The sequence below is a fragment of the Egretta garzetta genome, unplaced genomic scaffold (assembly GCF_000687185.1).
Source record: "Egretta garzetta isolate BGI_Z169 unplaced genomic scaffold, ASM68718v1 scaffold108, whole genome shotgun sequence".
Classification (NCBI taxonomy): Eukaryota; Metazoa; Chordata; class Aves; order Pelecaniformes; family Ardeidae; genus Egretta; species Egretta garzetta.
The window spans coordinates 604,243-623,499 of NW_009260614.1; the positions used below are offsets into that span (position 1 = coordinate 604,243).

General features: G+C 52.8%; 1 protein-coding gene across 10 annotated transcripts in view; it reads left to right on the forward strand.

The window, feature by feature from the left end:
• Nucleotides 1-19,257, forward strand: part of EPHB2 (EPH receptor B2) — a 93,883-nt gene that overhangs the window by 61,582 nt on the left and 13,044 nt on the right. Inside the window, exons 6-10 of one of the 10 annotated variants that reach the window (XM_035900570.1) lie at nt 10,507-10,631; nt 12,033-12,035; nt 17,547-17,709; nt 18,345-18,453; nt 18,640-18,704. In XM_035900570.1, coding sequence (XP_035756463.1) covers nt 10,507-10,631; nt 12,033-12,035; nt 17,547-17,709; nt 18,345-18,453; nt 18,640-18,704 — 465 coding nt within the window. Of the gene's footprint in view, nt 1-10,506; nt 10,632-12,032; nt 12,036-13,017; nt 13,027-14,157; nt 14,173-17,546; nt 17,738-18,344; nt 18,454-18,636; nt 18,753-19,257 lie in introns of all 10 variants that reach the window. The other 9 variants (XM_035900572.1, XM_035900571.1, XM_009645081.2 and 6 more) reach the window with 9 other exon arrangements.

Sequence of the window (19,257 nt, forward strand, 5' to 3'; positions counted from 1 at the left end):
GGCAGTTGTGGTGGCCCCAGAGTCAGGACCTGCCACAGAAGATTGACCTCTACTGTCAAAGCCTATTAGAAATAAGGTATTTTTAGCCGTGATGGGTCCTGTGGGATGGAACGAACCAGCAGGGATGAGGGACCAGTCAGTGTCACAGGGTGTCAGGTTGTGTGGCTCAGTGTCTGTGAGGAAGATGCCTACTTGTTCTTGTGTTAAGTGAGTCCGGATAACACGTTCATGTCTTTATCCTTGGTCTCTGTGCACTGAAAAGGTAGAGGTGGGATAGGAGGGAGGTCACCTTAGGATATCGAAAAAGCAGGGCTGGGAGAAAGGTAACCGCTCCAGATGAGACCTCTTGCTGTCTGAGTAAAAGGGGACAGCGCCCCAGCAGATGTCCTGAGGGCTCCTGGTCTTGTTCAGCCTGGTGTCGTGGAGATAGGCTGGGGAAGAAAACACGTGAGCTTCACAGGCTGGAACTACGGGCCCAGGCCAGTTGGGTGAGGGTCGACAAGGCCAAGGGCTGGGTCCTGCCCTGGGGTCACAACAACCCCACACAACGCTACAGGCATGGGGCAGAGTGGCTGGAGAGCTGCCCAGTAGAAAAGGACCTGGGGGCGTTGGTCAACAGGTGGCTGAATATGAGCCAGCAGTGTGCCCAGGTGGCCAAGAGGGCCAATGGCATCCTGGCTTGTATCAGGAATGGTGTGGCCAGCAGGAGCAGGGCAGTGACCATGCCCCTGTCCTGGGCACTGGTGAGGCCTGGGCGTTGGTCTCTTCTCTCAGGTAACAGGTGATAGGACAAGAGGAAATGGCCTCAAGTTGTACCAGGGGAGGTTTAGGTTGGACATCGGGAAAAATTTCTTCCCCGAAAGGGCTGTCAAGCACTGGAAGGGGCTGCCCAGGGAAGGGGTCGAATCCCCATCCCTGGGGGGATTTAAAAGCTGGGCAGATGAGGTGCTTAGGGCCAGAGTTTAGTGGTGGGATGGTAGGGTTAGGGGAATGGTTGGGCTTGGTGATCTTAAAGGGCTTTTCCAGCCTAAGCGATTCTGTGAGTCTGTGGTTCTAAGGAGGCCTCTGAACAGTATAGCTCAGCGACATAAAACCAAGGAGGAAAATGGGCCTATTTATTTCCCATTGACCCAATACAATTCTTCATTGTGTGATGCCCCCCTGCTGCTTTTTGTCAGTTTTATCCTAATTAATTGCCCCAAGCTTTACAGAGCAGTTTCACCAATTACACTAATTTCAGATGCACCCAGGATCTCCCACCCTGCTCCCAGCTGCAGGGAATGCAGGAGCAGCCTGAGCCCGGAGGCACTCGCTCCAACCCTGCCTCGGCAGGTAGGTGCAAGGAGGGAAGGAGGCAACGGTTACCTCCTCCCTTCCTGAGCTGGGGAGCAAACTTTAAAAAAGCAGCAAAGGGGCACGACAGGGGGAACAGCAGCTCTGTGCGAGCCGCCTGAGCGCTGAGTCCAAGAAGGGTCACATTGGACACGCTCAGAGGAATATCGGCCCCGAGCAAGGAGGTGGATGCTGTCTCTGTAGTTAAGAGGGACAGTTACCAGCTACTGAGATCAGTTTTGAGGTTTATATTTGAAAAGGAGGTTAAGGAAAAATGGAGAAAGGTTCAGAAGGGAGTCATCAGATTGATCTGTGGGCTGATAAACCTCTGAAGTGCTCAAGAAGCTCAGTCCACTTAGATAAAGGGAAGATGAAGTTCTTCCACAAGGACAAAATTCTGTTTCTAGACTCCTCCTTAATTTAGCGAGCAAAACCAGAAGAGTTCCAGCAGTTGGAAGCTGGAATCTGTAAATTTTAACCTGAAAATGGTACGTGCATTTTAGAACAGACCAAGCACCCATGAAGAAAACCTCCCAAGAGGCATGGTGGGCTTGTCAGAATTTGCAGTCTTCAAAGAAAACTGGATGTCTGTCTGTAACATAGGCCGCAAACCTTTGGCTATGTTTAACTCACTGCCAGGCTCCCCTTGCCTGTCTCATGCAGATGTTCAGGCCTGGTGGTTACAGGAGCTTGTCCCAATTTTCTGCAAAGTTGACGTGTTCTGGCACTGTCTCATCGAGCTGCCCTGGGTTGTGCGGTCGCTGTGGCCTCCTTTCAGGTATTGCTGTGATTGGAAAGTGCCCATTTCTCCTGGAAAACTCACGTTTCTTTCCTTCTTGTCTTCTTCCCTTTCCTTCTTTCCCTTCATCTTGTTTATCATTTTCAGCAGGCAAGCCAAAAAGAACTACTTGGTGTGGAAGTACAACACTGGCTATCGCAGGCCTGCTGCGTGGCAATGCTACCAACATGCCCCGTGTCCGTACCTGAGATCACGCAAATCTTTAGTTGAAGAATCCAGAGCCTCTTGTAGAAGGGTCAGCAACGCTTAAGCTGCCTCTGCGGTGGTGGATCTCAGCTACCAGGGGTTTCAGTGTCTCGTAGCAGAGGTTGCTTAAGTGGCCCTTGAGGTTTGGTGGGTACGGAGCGCTCTGGCTCCTTGCTCGCAGAGGTGTCAGCCTGCACATCACAGCATCCTCACGGGGCAGCTCCTGCAGAGGGAAATCTGTGGACTTGCTTTCGGGCAAGGATGTAAGTGTAACAAGGGAGTCACAGTCAAACGTAGGCTAAAATTCCTGAGCAAATCATCATTTCATAATGATCTGGAGGCATGTGCTGAGCAGTGGGAAGCCGCCTCTTGTCCTCTGGAGCAGCTGCCCGGCTGCAGGCTCAGTGCGGAGCGGCAAGGGAGGCTCTGACCCGGTCACCGCCTGCAGGGGCTGGTGCAGGGGTTGATTCCCGGTGCCCGTGCCCATCAGCAGTGCCTGCAGGTCTGTAAGCAGAGCCAAAGCACCCTCATGCATGTGACAGGGAGTCTCTGCTGGGTGCCCGTAGGGATCGTTAGCAAAGGCTGGGGTGACTTCAGTTTCATAATCAGGGCCCAGACCAAAAGTTTTGGTCTCTTCTTGGGTTTTGGGGGTTTTTTTTTGTGTTTTATTGTTGGTTTTTTTCTCTTTAGTAGACATGCTTTTTAAAATGCTGAATGTACCTCAGCTGGAGTGACTGGGAGGCAGGACATGGTGGGGCTCATTTAGAGCAATATGGCAGAGAAAGATTGTGCTTTATGACCAAAAATTGTCATTTTATTTCTGGAACTAATCAGAACAAGAGTAAAGGGTACTAATGCAGAGAGACCGATAAGTAGGGGAGCCCCATCCTTGGAAGTTTAAAGACTCAGCTAACAAAGCTCCACCTTCCCTGATGTGGTGTCGGGGATCATCGTGTGGCAGATGGGTTGGAGCAGAGACTCCAGGGGTCCCATCCCAGCAGCACGTCTGGGATTTGGTGCTGTTGGGAACTGAAGGGTACAGTACTCAGTCGGCAGGTGAATGTCTCCCCGTCAGCCTTCATGGCTCCGCTCTGTGCTCTGTGTGGAGGCACCTGAGCCTCTTGGTTCCCCCTTTCCACGGAACAGTCCCTTGAGCTTCAGCTGGACATGAATAAGGCATCTGAGCTGATTACCTGCACCAGGACACTGACCTGGGAGAGGCCAGAGCACCATGGTGCCTAGGTTGTGTCTGTCTGTCTTAGTCACCTAGGTTGTGTCTGTCTGTCTTGGTAACCTAGGTTGTGTCTGTCTGTCTTGGTAACCTAGGTTATATCTGTCTTAGTCACCTAGGTTATGTCTGTCTACTGACAGTGCACAGCATGTCTCTGGTACGCAGCACAGACAGAAGAGGACAGGATGCCTTTCCTTGCCTGTTACCTTTGTTCAGGATGGCTGTCAGACCCACTTTGACACTGGAAAGACCAGCCTCGGGGTATGCATGAAGTCCTCTGTGCTGTTGAAGCTGCTGCACCCCTTTGGGGAAAGTTAAACACTAAAGGGGCTGAAACCCCTTGTGGCTCTGGTGCTTCTCTTGCCAAACCCCGTTGTGACTTTATGTTTCTGCCCCAGTAGATGTTTAAGTTTTCCTGGGAGGGAGTCAGTCAAGCTGGACATGAGATCCCAGTCTTTCCATGAGGCTGCCTGAATACGCTGTGCGGTGGGATTTGAGACCTCCTTGCCAGGACATGTCCACCTCGTGACCCTGAGCCGGCATGGTGTGCAAGGACACTGATGGTTTAGCTGCCATTGCAGCCTTGGCCAAACTCAGGGGTTGTACCTGCGTGTTCTTGGGGGAGGTTATGGACATGCGGCTCTGCCGGCACGACCTGAGGGTGGGTGCTTCTTGAGCTCCATCCTTCCCACATGTCTTCAGTAGCTGAGGTCAGGCAGCTTCTTCCACCTGTGTGGGCTGCAGAAAAGCTGGATAAAAAGAGCTGTCGACACCCCTGGAGATTTGTCCTGCAGAGCCGCCCCTGAGCCAGGGAAGCCTGCTCAGGTCCCAATGGATCAAGGCAAAGTGCCGAAGCCCCAGGCGCAGCCTAGGCAGGGGTCTGGCTGTGGTGGGTGCTGTGTGGCCATGTGGAGGCTGGGGGTGCCGACCGTGGAAGCATCCCCACATCGCCCTGGTGCTTCTGCGTCACATGAGAGCTGTCTGCTGCCTCTTCTCCCTGTGCGTTGCAGATTTTGTTGTGGCAGGGGACAGGTCATCTGCCTTTTTACATCAGTGGGTTTTCATTAAGCTTGTTTTACACTCCAGTGGTGGTTTTGGCTTGGTTTATTTCTCCAGCGATTTGGAGAAGCCACAGGGCTCCAATAAGAGGAATCCAAAGAATCTGAGGCCATCCCAGATAAAGAGGATGTAGAAAAGTGCCTTTCAACGACTCCAATGAGTCCTTTTGCCTCCAAGTGGTGGAGGGCTCAGGGGTTTAGGTCATTAAAAGTTTCTGTCTGCTGTAGAAACAAAGCTTTGTTTGTTTTTTGCATCGTTGCTGCACATGTGCACCTGGAGACACCATCAGGATGAACCTGCCTCTGTGTACACATTCATGGGGGTGACATCTCACAGTGACAGTGGCTCTGAGAGCTGGGATGCCCCAAATCTGGGCTCCTGTATGTGCCACAGGGCAGGTCCCCTTTTCCAGCATCCATTTTTCCCGTTGACAGTAACTCAAACGCTTTCCATGGCTAAGGGACAACCAGGCGAGCCAGCAGCTGAGGGAGGCACTGGGCAATTTGTGCCATTGGGCAGTTGACACCAATTTAGTGACCATTTCCAATGTGGAAACAAAAAATGACCATTTTTCCTACCTGGAAATGGTCCCTAAAGCTCAGTTTCTTTTGTCACAAGGGAACAAAGGGGAGTCAGGGTTGGGGGAACAAGGTGATCGATCCCACAGGGCCAGGTTAAATGCTGCCAGCAAATCTTTGGCGTTAGCAGCCCCAGCTGCACTCTGGCCGGTCCTGGAAAGGTCCTGGCACAAAGCAGGCTGGAAGAACAAAGGCTGCCTTTTTAATTTTATTTTGGTCCTTTTTGCAGTTTGCTAAATCTTTGCTTTGAAATACTCGGAAACTCAGTGGAGGGAACCTGTGCATAGCATGTTCAGAAACAACAGTGCAGGGAAGTCAGCTCTGCTGTTCTGAGACTTTCACCATCTTTGCTCAGCTGAGTTCACCACGTCTCAGAAAGTCGGTGTTACTCATGCTCTTTTCTGTTGTGTTTGTCACTTCACCACATCCCACAGCAGAAGGGCGCTGTCACGATCCACTACTGGGTTGAACAATTTGGCAGAGGTTAAACCCCCTTGCTTTCCAACCGACCTCAGATAATTCTGGGAGGTTGGGGGCGGGTGGGCTTAACTTCTGATTAACTCCAATATTTTATCGTGACTAGGTTCCTTTTACATTCTCGGAAACAGAATTAAGACTCAAAACGGAGCCAAGTGCCAAGTCACTTTATTTGGCCAACAACAAATGCGCGAGAGAAAAGCAGAGAAAGAGAGGAAAAGTGAGAAAGGGAAAGAAAGGGGGAGAAACAAACAGCAGGGGAGTTGCTTTTGCATGATCAATGACTGTTTTGCATACCCACGCCTCCCACTCGGCAGTGGGGCGCATGCCCAGTACCGTCACTAGAGTATGCTCGAAAGTTCTAGGGGGTCCGAGCCCCCTCCCCATTGTCAGTTGACTCTGGGCCCGGGCACATGCGCAGAGGACAGAGGACGTGTACTCCAAGATAACAGGACACACATTCCTGTGGGGTGGGACTCAATGGGCTGAAACTGGTGATTAAACTGCTCCACTCAGTTGCCGTGGTGATTAAACTTTGGTAGTTAAGCTTGCCTGCCACGAATGTTGAGACAAGTTTCTAGTCCCTTACAGGTGCTTTCTGCATCGGAGTTCAGGCTGGTCACAAAGCACTTGATGCTTCTGTCAGAGCTGGAGCACGCCAGGTAGCACTACCCCAGACTGGATGCTCTTTGTGTTCCCTGTAACTGTTTTCATCTCCTTCCTTTTTAGCTATTACATTACATGTATTAAATACTGCTGGGGGACCAAGCTCCTAAGCACCGTCTCTGCCTCTGAAATTGCTCAGTAAAATTAGATGAGACAGGTAGGGAGTGAAAAGGAGAGAGGATGGCTAGCCTCGTGTTCCGGGTAGAGAAACGGCGGTTCAGAGGGGTAATGCAGATTTGTACAAGGTGGACATGGGGGCAGAGCAGAGAACTGCAACCAGGACCTTCCTGACTTGGAAGTGGTAACGAGTCAGAAACTCAGGGGCTTCGCTGGCTTTGCAGTTGGCTGTGAAGGAACCGTGCGCGCCAGGGACAAGAGCTGCCAGGCACCTGCTGCCTGAGCTCTTGTGTCGCTCCCCAGCTAGAAGCTTCTCCCTCTGCTGAGCCTTCAAAAAGCCACTCTGAGCTGTGGCTGACTCCACTAAACTGCTTTCAAACGCAGACGTCCAGCCCCAGCCCATCCCTTACTCACAGCATTGGGAGCGTCCCCCTGCACAAGCTCTTGCCCTCACCCGGGGGTGATGAGGACCACAGTTTGTAGCATTGCAGTACGCAAGACCACAGGCAAAACATCGAGGAGAGCAATTGTTCCCGTTCACTTGGCACTCATGAGGCCACCTCTGGGGGACTCTGTCCTCCCTGGGACTCCCCAGTACTGCAGAGACATCAACAGACTGGAGCAGGTCCAGCAGAGGGATCACTCAGACGGGCCAGAGGCTGGAGCACAAGACACAGGAGGGGAGCTGGGAGAGCTGGGTTTGGCCAGCCTGGAGAGGAGGGGGCTGAGGGGCATCTAGCTATGGTTGTCCCCTTCAAAAGGGAGCTTAAAGAGAGGACAGAGACAGGCCCTTCCCAGAGGTGCACAGTGAGAGGATGGTGGTAATGGCCACAGGGTGTAATGAGGAAAGTTCCAATGGGATGCATGGAAAACCTTCTTCCCCACAAGAGTGAGGCAGCTGGTATTGGTGCTCTGCGAGCCTGTGGGATGTCCGTCCCTGCATATGGATGGAATATGAAATATCTATGGAATATCTATGGAATATATTCAGATCTTAACTGGACACAGTCCTGAGCAAAGTGATCTGACTTTGACGTTACTCTGCAAGCCAGTTGGACTGGAAACCTCCAGAGGTCACTTTTGATTGAAGGCTTTCTGTGATTTTATTAATGTGCCTTTCCCTGATGTCTGTGATACCAAGAGCAGTTGCTGGGAAGACACAATGGTGGAGGTTCCTGCCTATCCCAGCTCATTCCTTTGACCCAGGTGCAGGAAAAGAGCTGAAGTTGCTGTAGTCATTCGTCTCACCTGCCTCCTCCCCAGCATGCAGCGTATTTGCCTCATTAAGTCTCATTAGATGAGCCCCACCTCATCCATTTGGTTTGTTTTCCTGGGCCAGATGAGGGCAGGTTCACCAAGCACGCAGCTGCCTGTGCCATGGCTGGTCGCAGATGATTCACACAGGCATCGAATTGGGAGAAGAGCATCCCAGGGACTTTACCCTACCCGGAGGGACCTGGAGCTGAGGAGCTTCTCCAGCTGCAAGGTCAGCCACTCAATCTGTGTCTAAGCCATGGGGCATTGCCACAGCCCAGTTTTGTGGTAGAACTGATCCGGGTGTATGCAGCCCCTGCCGTGGAACAGCCCACATGAGTGTGGGATGTGCAGCTCAGATGTGCCGGAGAGGCCAGGGGCTGGGTACTCATCTTGGTCCAGTCCCAATCCAGGCTGCAGGGTCGCCTTTACCCTGTCACATCTTTCTGCCAAGGCCTTTCTCCCCAGAGAGAAATGTTTTTCTTGGAGATTGCAGATGTCCTACAAAATCTGTGCTGCCGAAGAAGCAGCAGGCTCTGGCAAGAGCTGGCAGGCTCCAGAAATGTTACCTGTGAGAGAAACTAAACCCAGGAGTTTGTAAATATGGGCTCTGAGGTGGTGGGATTGGGACGTGAAGGCAGGAAGGAAGCAGTGCTGTGTGTCCCAGGGCACAGGAAGGTCTGAGACGATATGGAGAGTTCCAGACTGGTGGGTAACAGGGCTTGGCTTAACCAGAAATGGATGGAGGCATTTGGGATTTGATGGCATTTGGGAGGAGGTGAGGCTGTTAGAATCACAGAATGCTTTGGGTCAGAAAGGACCTTTAAAGATCATCCAGTCCAATCCCCTGCTGTGGACAGGGACATCTTCACTGGGTCAGGTTGCTCAAAGCCCCATCCAACCTGACCTTGAACACTTCAGTGATGGAAGCCCCCGTTCAATTTTAGTAAGTGCTGGGTAGAACCAGAGCTCACCAACGCTTTGCTAAGGCTAACCCATATTGCACCTTCCTTCAAGGGTGGGGAAACCCAGGGGGATGAAAGGGAACAGTGCAGCAGAACGGTGGCAGATTTTGCTTTACCCATACCTGGCCCTCACTCCCCTTGGCATACAGGCATTGAACATCAGGGAGCTACAGTGCTCTGAATCCAGAAAAACGGTAGCAAAGAGAAGAGGTGGAGATGGTGGATGAGAAAAATGGCTGTTGTTGGTCCGTGTGCTTTGAGAGGAGGTGCTCAGCTGTAATTTGTTGCAGTGATGTGCAAGAACATGCTGCAACCACACCGGTCCAAGTGGCGCAGTCCTACCACTGCTGTGCTTGCGATCCTGGGCCGGCACGGCTTCTGTCGCTGCTCGGCATGCCAAGGGAAACCAGGCGGGAGACGGGCGAGAGGTGCTTTGCTTTGTGTGCCACTCCTCCAAGCTGTTTCTCAGAACTGTCAAATGAGGTGTTCTTCCATGAAATATTGAAAGGGTTGGACCTGGTAAAAGCCCTTCTGAGTGTTAGGCTCTCTGCATCCATTTGTAACCAGGCCTGGCATGCGAGTGGTGGGGAAGCTTTCTCGCTACCACTTTGCAGTCCTCTCCCACCCCTGAGGCTTCCCCTCTGCCCCAAAGCTGCTGAAGCAGCAAGGCTGTGCTGGCAGGTGTGCCAGGGCTAATGCTGCACTCGCATTCGCACTCCCCAGGGCTGGGCTGGTGCTGGGTGAGGCCTGGGATGGCCTCCACGTCCGTGGGGCTGCGCTGGCAGTGCCGTCAGCGGCTGGGTGCAGGGTGGGCGAGGACGCGTGCTTGGCTCGCTGGTCTCACGCAGTGAAGAGGAGGCAGCAGGGGCACCTCTGTGTGTCAGTCCCTCCAGCAAGGGGGGGCTGCAGGCTGATCCCTGCGATGCTGGGGCATCTCTGCTGTCCATGCCTGATGGAAAGCAGTCCAGGCCGCTGGCTCACCAGCCCCAGTCTGCAGCACTGCTCAGTGCTGCTCAGAGTTTCCCAGGGAGGTGGCAGCTCTGTGCTGTGGTCCCTGCCCCATGGACCTGCTAGCACAGATCCCTGGAGGACAGTTTTCCCATGGCATGGCACCAGCCGAGACTGCACTGTTCCTACCTGGCCGCCTGTCAAGCCACAGAGGCAACACAGGGCAGAGCAGGGGGTGGGCAGCCAGGGCTGTCTGGGGAGCTGCTGGAAGGTCCCATTGTGCTCAGCAGGACAAGCGGCATCTGTGGGTGTGCTATTTCCAGGGCACGCCGTCGAGGCGGGCGGCTCACCATTGTCAGCATGTCAGGTCAGGTTTATGTTGCCTGCTCAGGCTGCTGTGCGCACCTCCCGTGATCCGCATGTGCAACTTGCAGACCCAGCACACTGCGGTGGAGAGGAGCTGCTCGCTTCCTGTGCCCGCCTGCGCCTTACAAAGCTGCTCTGTGCAAATGGCAAAACACAGACCCCCCCTGTTTCCCCATGGCAAGCTGCTGGCATGTTGCTGGGCTGGTAGTGCTTTTTTCAGGGGAACAAGGCTGTGTTTGCTCCAACCCCTGGGCTCGTTTTGCCTGGGAATGATCTGTTTTCCTGCCTGAAACACTACCCTACAAGTTTTCTGATTCCAAACCCTTAGTGAGCAGTGGAAACATTTTGACTCCTCTCTACAAACAGCACAAGCCAGGGTCTCCTGCCCCCTGGAGAGCCCTGCTGCTGTTGGAAGCTAATTCAGCAGCTCCAAAGAGCCGTAGTACAGCCGCCTGCATCCAGCCAGGGGATGGGGGTCCTGTCTGTGCAGGCATCTGACCCAGGCCTCTCTCTCGCTCTCTCTTCCAGCTCCTTCTGCTGTGTCCATCATGCACCAGGTCAGCCGCACTGTGGACAGCATTACCCTCTCATGGTCTCAGCCTGACCAACCCAACGGAGTCATTCTGGATTATGAGCTGCAATATTATGAGAAGGTACTGCGGGACCTTGGCAGGGTTCAGCCACAGGTTTGGGGAAGAGGAGGTGGTGCAAAGCCTCGCATAAGGGTGTAAGACCGGCTACAGCAGTTGGTTGATCAATAGGTTACTTCTCTTGCCATGACTGGCCGTGTGGGTGGCAGTGGCTGTCAGCCCTTTGGAGCCCAGTGGTGTTTCCAGTGACCCTGCGTAGACAATGCAAGTGTGGAAAACCGGTAGCCAGGGTCTGGGGTCTAATTTTTTCCTTCCCCCCTAATTGGGCCGTTAGTAGGGAATGGGGGTGGTAGGGGTGTCGCGGAGCATCTAGTCCCAGGCTGGACCACACTAGCTGAGCGTCCAGTCTTTGAGATGTTGTGTGATGCTGTCCATCAGTGCATTTACATCAAAGGTGAGTTTGTGCCAGGGAGAAGCTGTCCCATACCCCCTGGAGGGTACTGACTGGGCTGTAAGCCGGGGGAGGCTGGTGTCAGGGGTCCTGTGGCTGCTTCGGCTCCAAGGAACGTGCCTCTTCCACCTCCCCACTGCCCTGCAAGCAGAGGGATTGCGGGCTGGGACTGTGCCAGGATGTCGATGCCATGGGACTGGAGTCCTGTGGCTGCCGAGAGCCCTGAAGAACACATTGATGTTGGTCCCAGGACCCACCAAGCTCTGCCTGGCTGGTGAACCTCATCTGTGCTACCCAGGGGAGGTGGGGAGCAGGAGATTCCTCCTTCCAGGAAGCTGCCTCCTTACACAAGAGCTTATAAACTATACATTAAAAATTGCAAACTAACTAATTAAAAAGCTTTACGATTAAATGGAACTGAAAATATTTTTCCCAGCAGTTGCTGGAAGAAATGATTAATCCCCCCCACTGCCTGCCTGTGACCTATTTTCTCATCACCAAGAGCCAGAGGGAGAATGGGGAGGGGGGGGGGAGCTGCTTTGTAAGCTGTTAAATAGATCCTGACCTATATTGCATAAATCACAGCCATTTATTTGACCCTTGGAAATGATCCCAGAATGCGTGGCAAGATGGATGAGTAGGTAACAAGACAGATCTGGAAAGCAAGAGGGGTCCTCTCCCCAGGGACCCTTGAAGTAGAGACAGAAGATCTCAGGGAGTTCATTCTCCTCCTCTTACTTTCTCTTAATCTCTCCCCCTCTTTCTTTCTTTCTTCCCCCTCCCCTCTGTTTTCTGGGGGAGGCTGTAAACAAAGGGATTTTTTGTCTAAAGGGGAAGCTGCTGTTCGTGGCCGGACTTCACAGCCAACCACAAGGTTGCCCCACCATCAGAGCTTAGGGCACAGCGCATCCCTGGTCATGGGGAGAAGCGGCCCAAGCCACGCTCTGGCAGTGCTTTCCATGGCAGCAGGCCCTCCAGGAGAGCAGTAGCCCTGCCAGAGAGGACAATGCAAGCAAGTGCTGGTGCTGAGGTGCTTTCTGGTATTTGAAACTCTTGACATATTTTTTGCTGGTGCTTTGGTTGGAGAAGGAAGGCAAGTCTTTATCTCCATCCCAAACAAGATGTGTCATTCTCAAAAGGGATCGTTAGATCAAACTAGTCCCACAGCAAGCAAACCTCAGAATATGTGGAAAAAGGTTAAAAAAGAGGTGGAATAACCAAGAGCTAGAGGCAGGACCCAGCCAGGCAGTGGATTTGTCTCTCCCCAATCTTCTCTACTCCGAAGTCCCAGTTGCACACTCAGGGTCTGATCCGTCAGTAGTCAACCCAAGGTCTTCAGTCGGGAGCCCTTTGCGTTTTCCCCATGGCACTATATTCTCCTCTGCCCATGTGGCAGAGCTGAACCTCACGTTAGCCTCGCCATCACCATGCTGCACTTTGCGATTGAAAGCCCCAAGTAAATACCCGGTCCCTGGGAACAGACCCAAACGGCAGAGCTTTGGATGTGCTATGCTTCCCCTGCCTCCCATCGATATTGCCATTTGGATGGGGTGCATGACACGTACCGGGTGTGGTGTCTGTGCAGAGGTATTTGCTTCCGAAATGGTTCATTGCAAACTGTCCCAGGTGCTTCTGAATGCTCAGAAAATATCTCCGGAGCTGGTTAAGTTGTTTCTAGGGGAATTTTTTTTCCTCCAGTAGAAAATCTATATTTTATTAGCATGAAAATTTTAAATGTAAGAAGAACAGCATATGCATTGTGTTTAAAAAGTGTTTTGGCTCTTCATTTTGAATTGATGCTCTTCTATATAAAGAATTAAATAAAAAAAATATTGGAATAAGTGTTTTAGCGTTAACAGAAAAGAGCTGCTCACAATACCTGAAACAAAGGTATATTTTTGTTTCCACTTCACAGATTATTTATAACACTGCTATTATTAGCTGCTATTAAAAATGCCTGTACAGAGGCAGCGTGATGATCTTCTTTCACGTTGTTAGGGCGAATCAGTGCAGGTGGTTCTGCAAGTGCCGAATGACGCATCTGTTCTATGGTCCTCTCCTTGATGTTTTTTTATTTTACCTCCAAGAGGCACCTGACAATGTTTGTCTTACTAAAAAAGTGAGCGTTGTCTTCATTTAGAAAGCACGTAATAGTTTTTGCCCAAAGTTGCCAAATCCACCCCAGCGTGTGGGAATGGGAGACCCGCTGCGAAAAACAATTCGCTCCCCTTGTTATGCAGAATGATTGGGCTCAGGGTATGCCCCGAGTTACCCATTCTGTACTTGTCTGAAGACACCCAGCCCACCCCTTGTGCCCAGTTGGGTCACCAAAGCAGAGGCTTCCGGGCACACAGGAGCCCTTTGATGTCTCCAGCCATGCTGGGGAAAGGGCTCGGGTTGGCTGGGGGGCTGAAGGCAGGGCAGAGGCAACCTCTGGCAGCTGGAGCTGCAGGTGGGAGTAGAGTTGGCTGTAGCCTCCGTGGTGCCCAGGAGCTTCTGGCAGGAGCCCAGCATCCCCAGAACTGGATGTTGCCAGGGCTCGTACCAAGGATGGCTGAAAGCTCTGCTCCTGGGCTGGCTCAGTGTTGGAGCCAGCCTGCAGTGTTGGACACCAGGATCCCCAAGCCTGGGACCAAAGTGGCTGTCTGGTGTGTCCCAGGCTGGAGTGAGAACTGGGGTGCCCTTCTCCCTGTGCTGCCCAAGCACCTTGAGGGGGCTCCATCTGGGGAAGGCTGAGGTCAAGAAGGAAACCTTGCGAGGGAGCCCTGCGGTAGCTTTCCTGCAGTCTCCATCCCTGCCCAGGGTCCACGCTGCTTCTGTCCAGGTCTCAGTTTTCTTGCGAGAGGCATCCAGATGCTCTTGCGCTTGATCAGGTACCTGGCTGGGAGGGCAAATACTCTCGAGATCTCCCCACAAGCAGTGCTCCCCATGAGAATCCAGGAGCTGTGGACCCCACGGATGCACCTGCAGAGCAGCCGGCCAGACCCTGTTCCTGCACCTGAGCATCCCTCCTAACATGCTCCATCCCACGGGGGGCCAAAATTCAGTTGTGTGTGATGGTTCGGCACACGGCCTTGGGCTGGCTTTGTGCGCGTGGCCCTGTTTGCTTCGGGAGCCACGGCAGATTGCCCTGTGCAGCTGCACAGAGGAGCTGTCAGCCAGATCAGGTCGGCTGACATTTTTCTCGGGCTTTTTTTTCCTTTTTTTTTTTCTGGCTGATAAAACATGACTTTTTAGAAACAATTGCTGCAGATCCTCCAAGCATTTCACAGACTGTGTTTCAAGAAACTCTTTCTTTGTTGATCAGACTTTGGTTTCAGCTTAAGTTTGGCTCAGGGGAAGGGGAACCAGAGGAGGACTTAAAATCAAACCTATGAGGAAAATAGAAGTGTGTTATCTTGAACCAGGATTTCCAAACTCAAACCAAAATCATCAGGGGAAAAAAAAACAAAAACCCAAGCACCAAAGCTCTGTAAAAAACAAGCTGAGAGAAACAGCAAAGGAATTTGGACCTCAAACCATCTGAGATGCCCTGGACCTGCTGGAGAAGCCCAGAGGCGTGAGGGGGGAGAAGTGTTTGAAGTGAATTGCTGGAGAGGTGATGGCTGAGCAAAGCCAAGAGGAAAGAGCAGGTCTGATAAGGGAGGGTGGAGAGGCGTAAATGCTCCATCCTTGCGGTCTGGGATTAAAGGGGAGCACCCGTGTGAGCACCTTTCTGATGCAGACAGCCACCCATTTCCCAGGCTGCAGGCGGTCCTGGAAGCATGCCCACTGCATTCCATCTGGGGTCCTCCAGGAGCAGGGACGAGGTTCCCTCCAGCAGTTGGACAAATGATTTTAAAACAGCTGTGGCGTTGGTGCCATCCAAGGGCCTGGGAGGTTACATCCAAGCCCCTGAGCACTAAAACCGTAAACATTTCCTGACCTATTTATCTCCTAGCCTGCCTGGGAAGGGTCCAAGGGAACACCGAGGCCTGGCCAGACAAGCAAGGCTATCAGTTTTCTGTGTGCTCAGCCTTTCTTCATCTTTCCTGCCTGTGTATCTGTACCAGAGCTTTTTGTTGTCATCAGCCTAATTCTCAAACACCCCTGTGGTACCCAGGCACCTTCAGCACCAGGACCAGATGGATAAATCTGATGTTGTAGTTTTTAGAGGAGAAAGTGGTGCCTGAACACCATAAATTGTGGACGTCTCCCAGGCATTTGCAGAGCTGCTCTGCATTACCCTGCAGAATGATGTGGGATGAGCATTTCCAAGCCTCCCAAGTTCAACGGCATGCTTGGAGAAACACATTCCTGACAGACCGTTCTCTTACCAGCCGTCCACACCAGAGCCCTGCTCAATCAGAAGCTTGACACAAGAAGGCATTAATTCGGTGAATGTTGTCTTTCAGATACTTTGCAGCTGTGAGGCAAACAGCCTGTGCAAACCCAGGTCATAAGGATAATCCATCTTGCAAATGCCAGTGCACTTGCAGTTCTGCTCCAGCATGATGGCTAATTGAGAAAGCACCAGGCTCTCCCAGGAACATGAGGAGAACATTGGTTCAGCATGGTCCGCTGCATGGAGCCCATAGGGAATGACTGTTCCTTGTGGGCCTCTAAAGTTGCTGGTGCCACGGCTTCTGGCTGTGCAGAAGATCCTCTGTGTGAAGGCACCAGTGCTGTTCTCAGAAGTGAACAAACATGAAAGCAAAGTCACCAGATGGGCAGCAATGTGGAGAGTGGAAAAGAAAGGAGACCAGAAGCCCCCAAAGGCAAACTTCATCATTTATTAGTGGGCAAGACAACCCCTGACTCATCCCGTGGTCCAGCAGCTGAGGAGGCTGAGGACACAACCCCTTCTAGGAAGAGGCTGTACAAAGTTGGGTGCAAGACTCCCCATTGACTTCTGCTCCACTGTTGTCTGCAGGCAGCCCAAGCAGGAGAGCAGCCGTCTGCGCAGGCTGCACCGTTGTCTGAGGAAACCCTGGTTCATCATCAGGTGGGACCTTCTGTCCGGTTGCCTCTTTGATACCCTCTGTCCTTCAGGAATCCACTGCAGATGAAGTTGATGAGAAGGGGTGGATGCTTTGCTCCTCGCTGGGGGTTTCACTCCGATCTCACAGTAGCACAGCACGAGAAACAATCCCTCCATGCTCCTCCGGTGGAGTTTCCCAGCTGAGACAAAAGCCCAGTCCCTTGATTGCACCCTTAGTCCCACTTGATGGGGCTGCACAAGCTGGCCGTCTGACTTCTTTCTGCCAGCCCCCACCTACTTCTTGTGAGGTTCTCTCACCTCCCTGGTGAGTCTGTGTGGGCTGGGAGCTCTTGGGCTTGCTGAGCCCTTTGCAGTGACTGGAGTTTGCAGATCTCAGGGACTCGCTTGCAAACTTGCCAGCCCCGAGTCTGCACTGTCAGCTGCTGTTCTGTTCCAAGCAGTGAACCAGCCAAGGTGGCCTGACCTGCCAGATCGGAGGTGTTACCAGAAGGGATGACCACTTCCAACGTAGCTACGGAAATTTGATTCAGAAATTGGTGCCTGTATGCCCCTTTAAGGGGATTATACTCATGGCTTGGCTTTCCTAAGGTTTTTCTGTTTTCCAGAAGCATTGTGCTGTTTTGAACGTATTGCTGCTTTGCACTGGCTTTCAGGACTTCGTGGCTGCCAGGCACCTGCCCACCTTGCCCTGACCATAGGAAGCACCACATTCAGTACTGTCTTTCATCCTCCTATCTTGACCTGTTTCTCTGTGCCCCTGGCGCGGAACAGGGACTGTCCACTCTCTTGTACAGTGACTGGCACAAGGAGATCCTGGCCCATCCACCGGTGCTTCTGCATGCTCAGCTAAGGGCGTAATTAGCGAGGGCAGTGATAGATCCATCACCTACACAAGTGCAATGCTATCTATACTGTTATGGTATGGCCACTCAAGTCCTCAGCTAGAAAATCTGCACACAAGGGGTGGGACAGAAATTTGGAAGTAGTCTCCTTGTCACTTTTAAATAAGCTCCTCAGTTGCCCAGCTTGGAAAACCTGACCAGTGTCACTGGTGGAGCAGGCCCTGGCCAGGGGGATGATAGCAGTGCTTCTCCTGAGGTCCAAACCCCTTTGTTCAGGTGGACTTTACCTCCAGCACAGGCAAAGGAAGATGGGGAAGAGCACGTGGAGAGGGTGCTGAGGCTGGATCAGGCTCAGGAGGAGGGGCTGAGGGAGGATAATGCTAAAAGAAGGCAGGCACAGGAGAGGGAAGCAGGTGCCCTCCCCATTGAGCTTGGGGTTGGCAAAGTGACCTGAGGTTTCTAGCTGGCACCTTCATCAGAACCTTTCTGGAAAGGTGGTGGGTAGCCCACGGGTATCCATACTCCCATTCCTGCCTCTGTGTCTCCCTTCTGGGGAGCAAGCTCAGAGGAATGACCCCTCAGGGTCTCTCTGTGGTGGTCTGTCCACCCATGCTGTCCCAGTCTCTTGCGCTTCCTCGTCCTAGAAATGCAGCGCCTGATCCAGGACTCACTCTTCTGATGACAGATTTGTATTTTCTTGGCAGGATCTGAGCGAGTTAAATTCGACAACAGTGAAGAGCCCCACCAACACTGTGGCAGTGCAAAACCTCAAAGCTGGCACCATCTACGTCTTCCAGGTGCGGGCACGTACTGTGGCCGGGTATGGCCGGTATAGTGGCAAGATGTATTTCCAGACCATGACTGAAGGTGAGTCTTCAGCTGCCTCTGCAGAAAGGTGACACAGGGTCCAGAGAGACTGGAACAAGATGGAGATGGGCTGGCAGCAGTGCTGATCCCCTTGCTGTTAGTTTATTATTGCCTGGAGACAGGCACAGGCACGTGGTGGCCCATGCAGGGAATCACATAATGTAAGCCAATTTCTACCAAGCTTTTCTGGTGTGAGGATGTGTTCACTCAGTTGGATTCAGAGGAGACGAAATTCATTATTTTCATGTGTGCAGCTGTTGATGACAAATGCAGACCTAGGCCTCTGTTTTCTAAATTTCTGCTGCTAAATAAAACAAGCCAAGCCAGTTTTCCGTCCCCGAGGCCATGGAGCAAGGCACAGCATGCATACATCCGTGGGACTAAACTTTCCTACCCCATCAAACCTTCCTACTGGGGCACATCCCCTGTCATAGCCAACCTGAGCCATGCCTGGGGCACCACTAGCTGTCCCAGACCAAAGCCATGCTGTGAGACCAAAGCCATGCTGGGAAGCCCATTAGCAATAGCCATGCAGCCATGGGCCGTGCTCAAGGCCATGCTCTGACCTCAATGAACTTGTCAGTGTAGACCCGTCCTGTGCTGCAGTAACCTGTTCCCTCTTCCTTGTGTGCCAGCCGAGTACCAAACCAGTGTCCAGGAGAAGCTGCCGCTCATCATCGGCTCCTCTGCGGCAGGGCTGGTGTTCCTTATCGCTGTAGTCGTCATCGTTATTGTGTGCAACAGGTAGGTCAGCCTGAGCGCATGACCCCGGGCTGGGGCTGTGCAAGGCAGTGGCGACCGGAGACGGAGGGTGGCAAGGGTAGGGGAGGATGGAGAGGGGAAGGTGATGGGGGGCGGAGATGCCTCTGCAGTGCGTCTCAGCCTCCAGGGACCCATGCTGGTGCTCAGGACTCCCTTTCTTTCCAGAAGACGGGGCTTTGAGCGTGCTGACTCCGAGTACACTGACAAGCTGCAGCACTATACCAGTGGCCACAGTACGTACCGCGGCCCCCCGCCAGGCCTGGGGGTCCGCTCGCTCTTCGGTTTGTGTTCCTGTTCACTCATTCCTTGCGGTGTGTGGGGAGGGCTCAGGCCACCTAGCCGGGCAGGCGTGTGCATGTGTAGACAACAGGACCTCTGTGCTGTCTCGATTCCCTTCCAGTCCCCTCTGATCTCAATCCCGGCCTTCCAGAGTCCGTGCTCTCTAGACCTGCGTGCTCTGGGGGGGCAACTGTGCAGTGAACACCTGTGCATGCCCTAAAACCCTGCAACATCCAACACACAGCTCTCCATGGGCCCCTTGGAGCCTCACCCTCTTCTGTTGTGCAGCCCCTGCCACTGCACCTTGTCTTGCTACTGAGCTTGCGGGCAGCCGCGAGCCCCCTTTCCCAACCTTCCTATGTCCTGCAGAGTGCTGTCCTCCTGCAGGAACCCACGCACCTTGTGGTGCCCCTGCTAGAGCCCATCCAGTGCATCCTAGTCACTATCGGATGTCTCTCTCTGTAGGTATATGATGCAATACATGACGCACCCTCTCCTGCAGCCTCT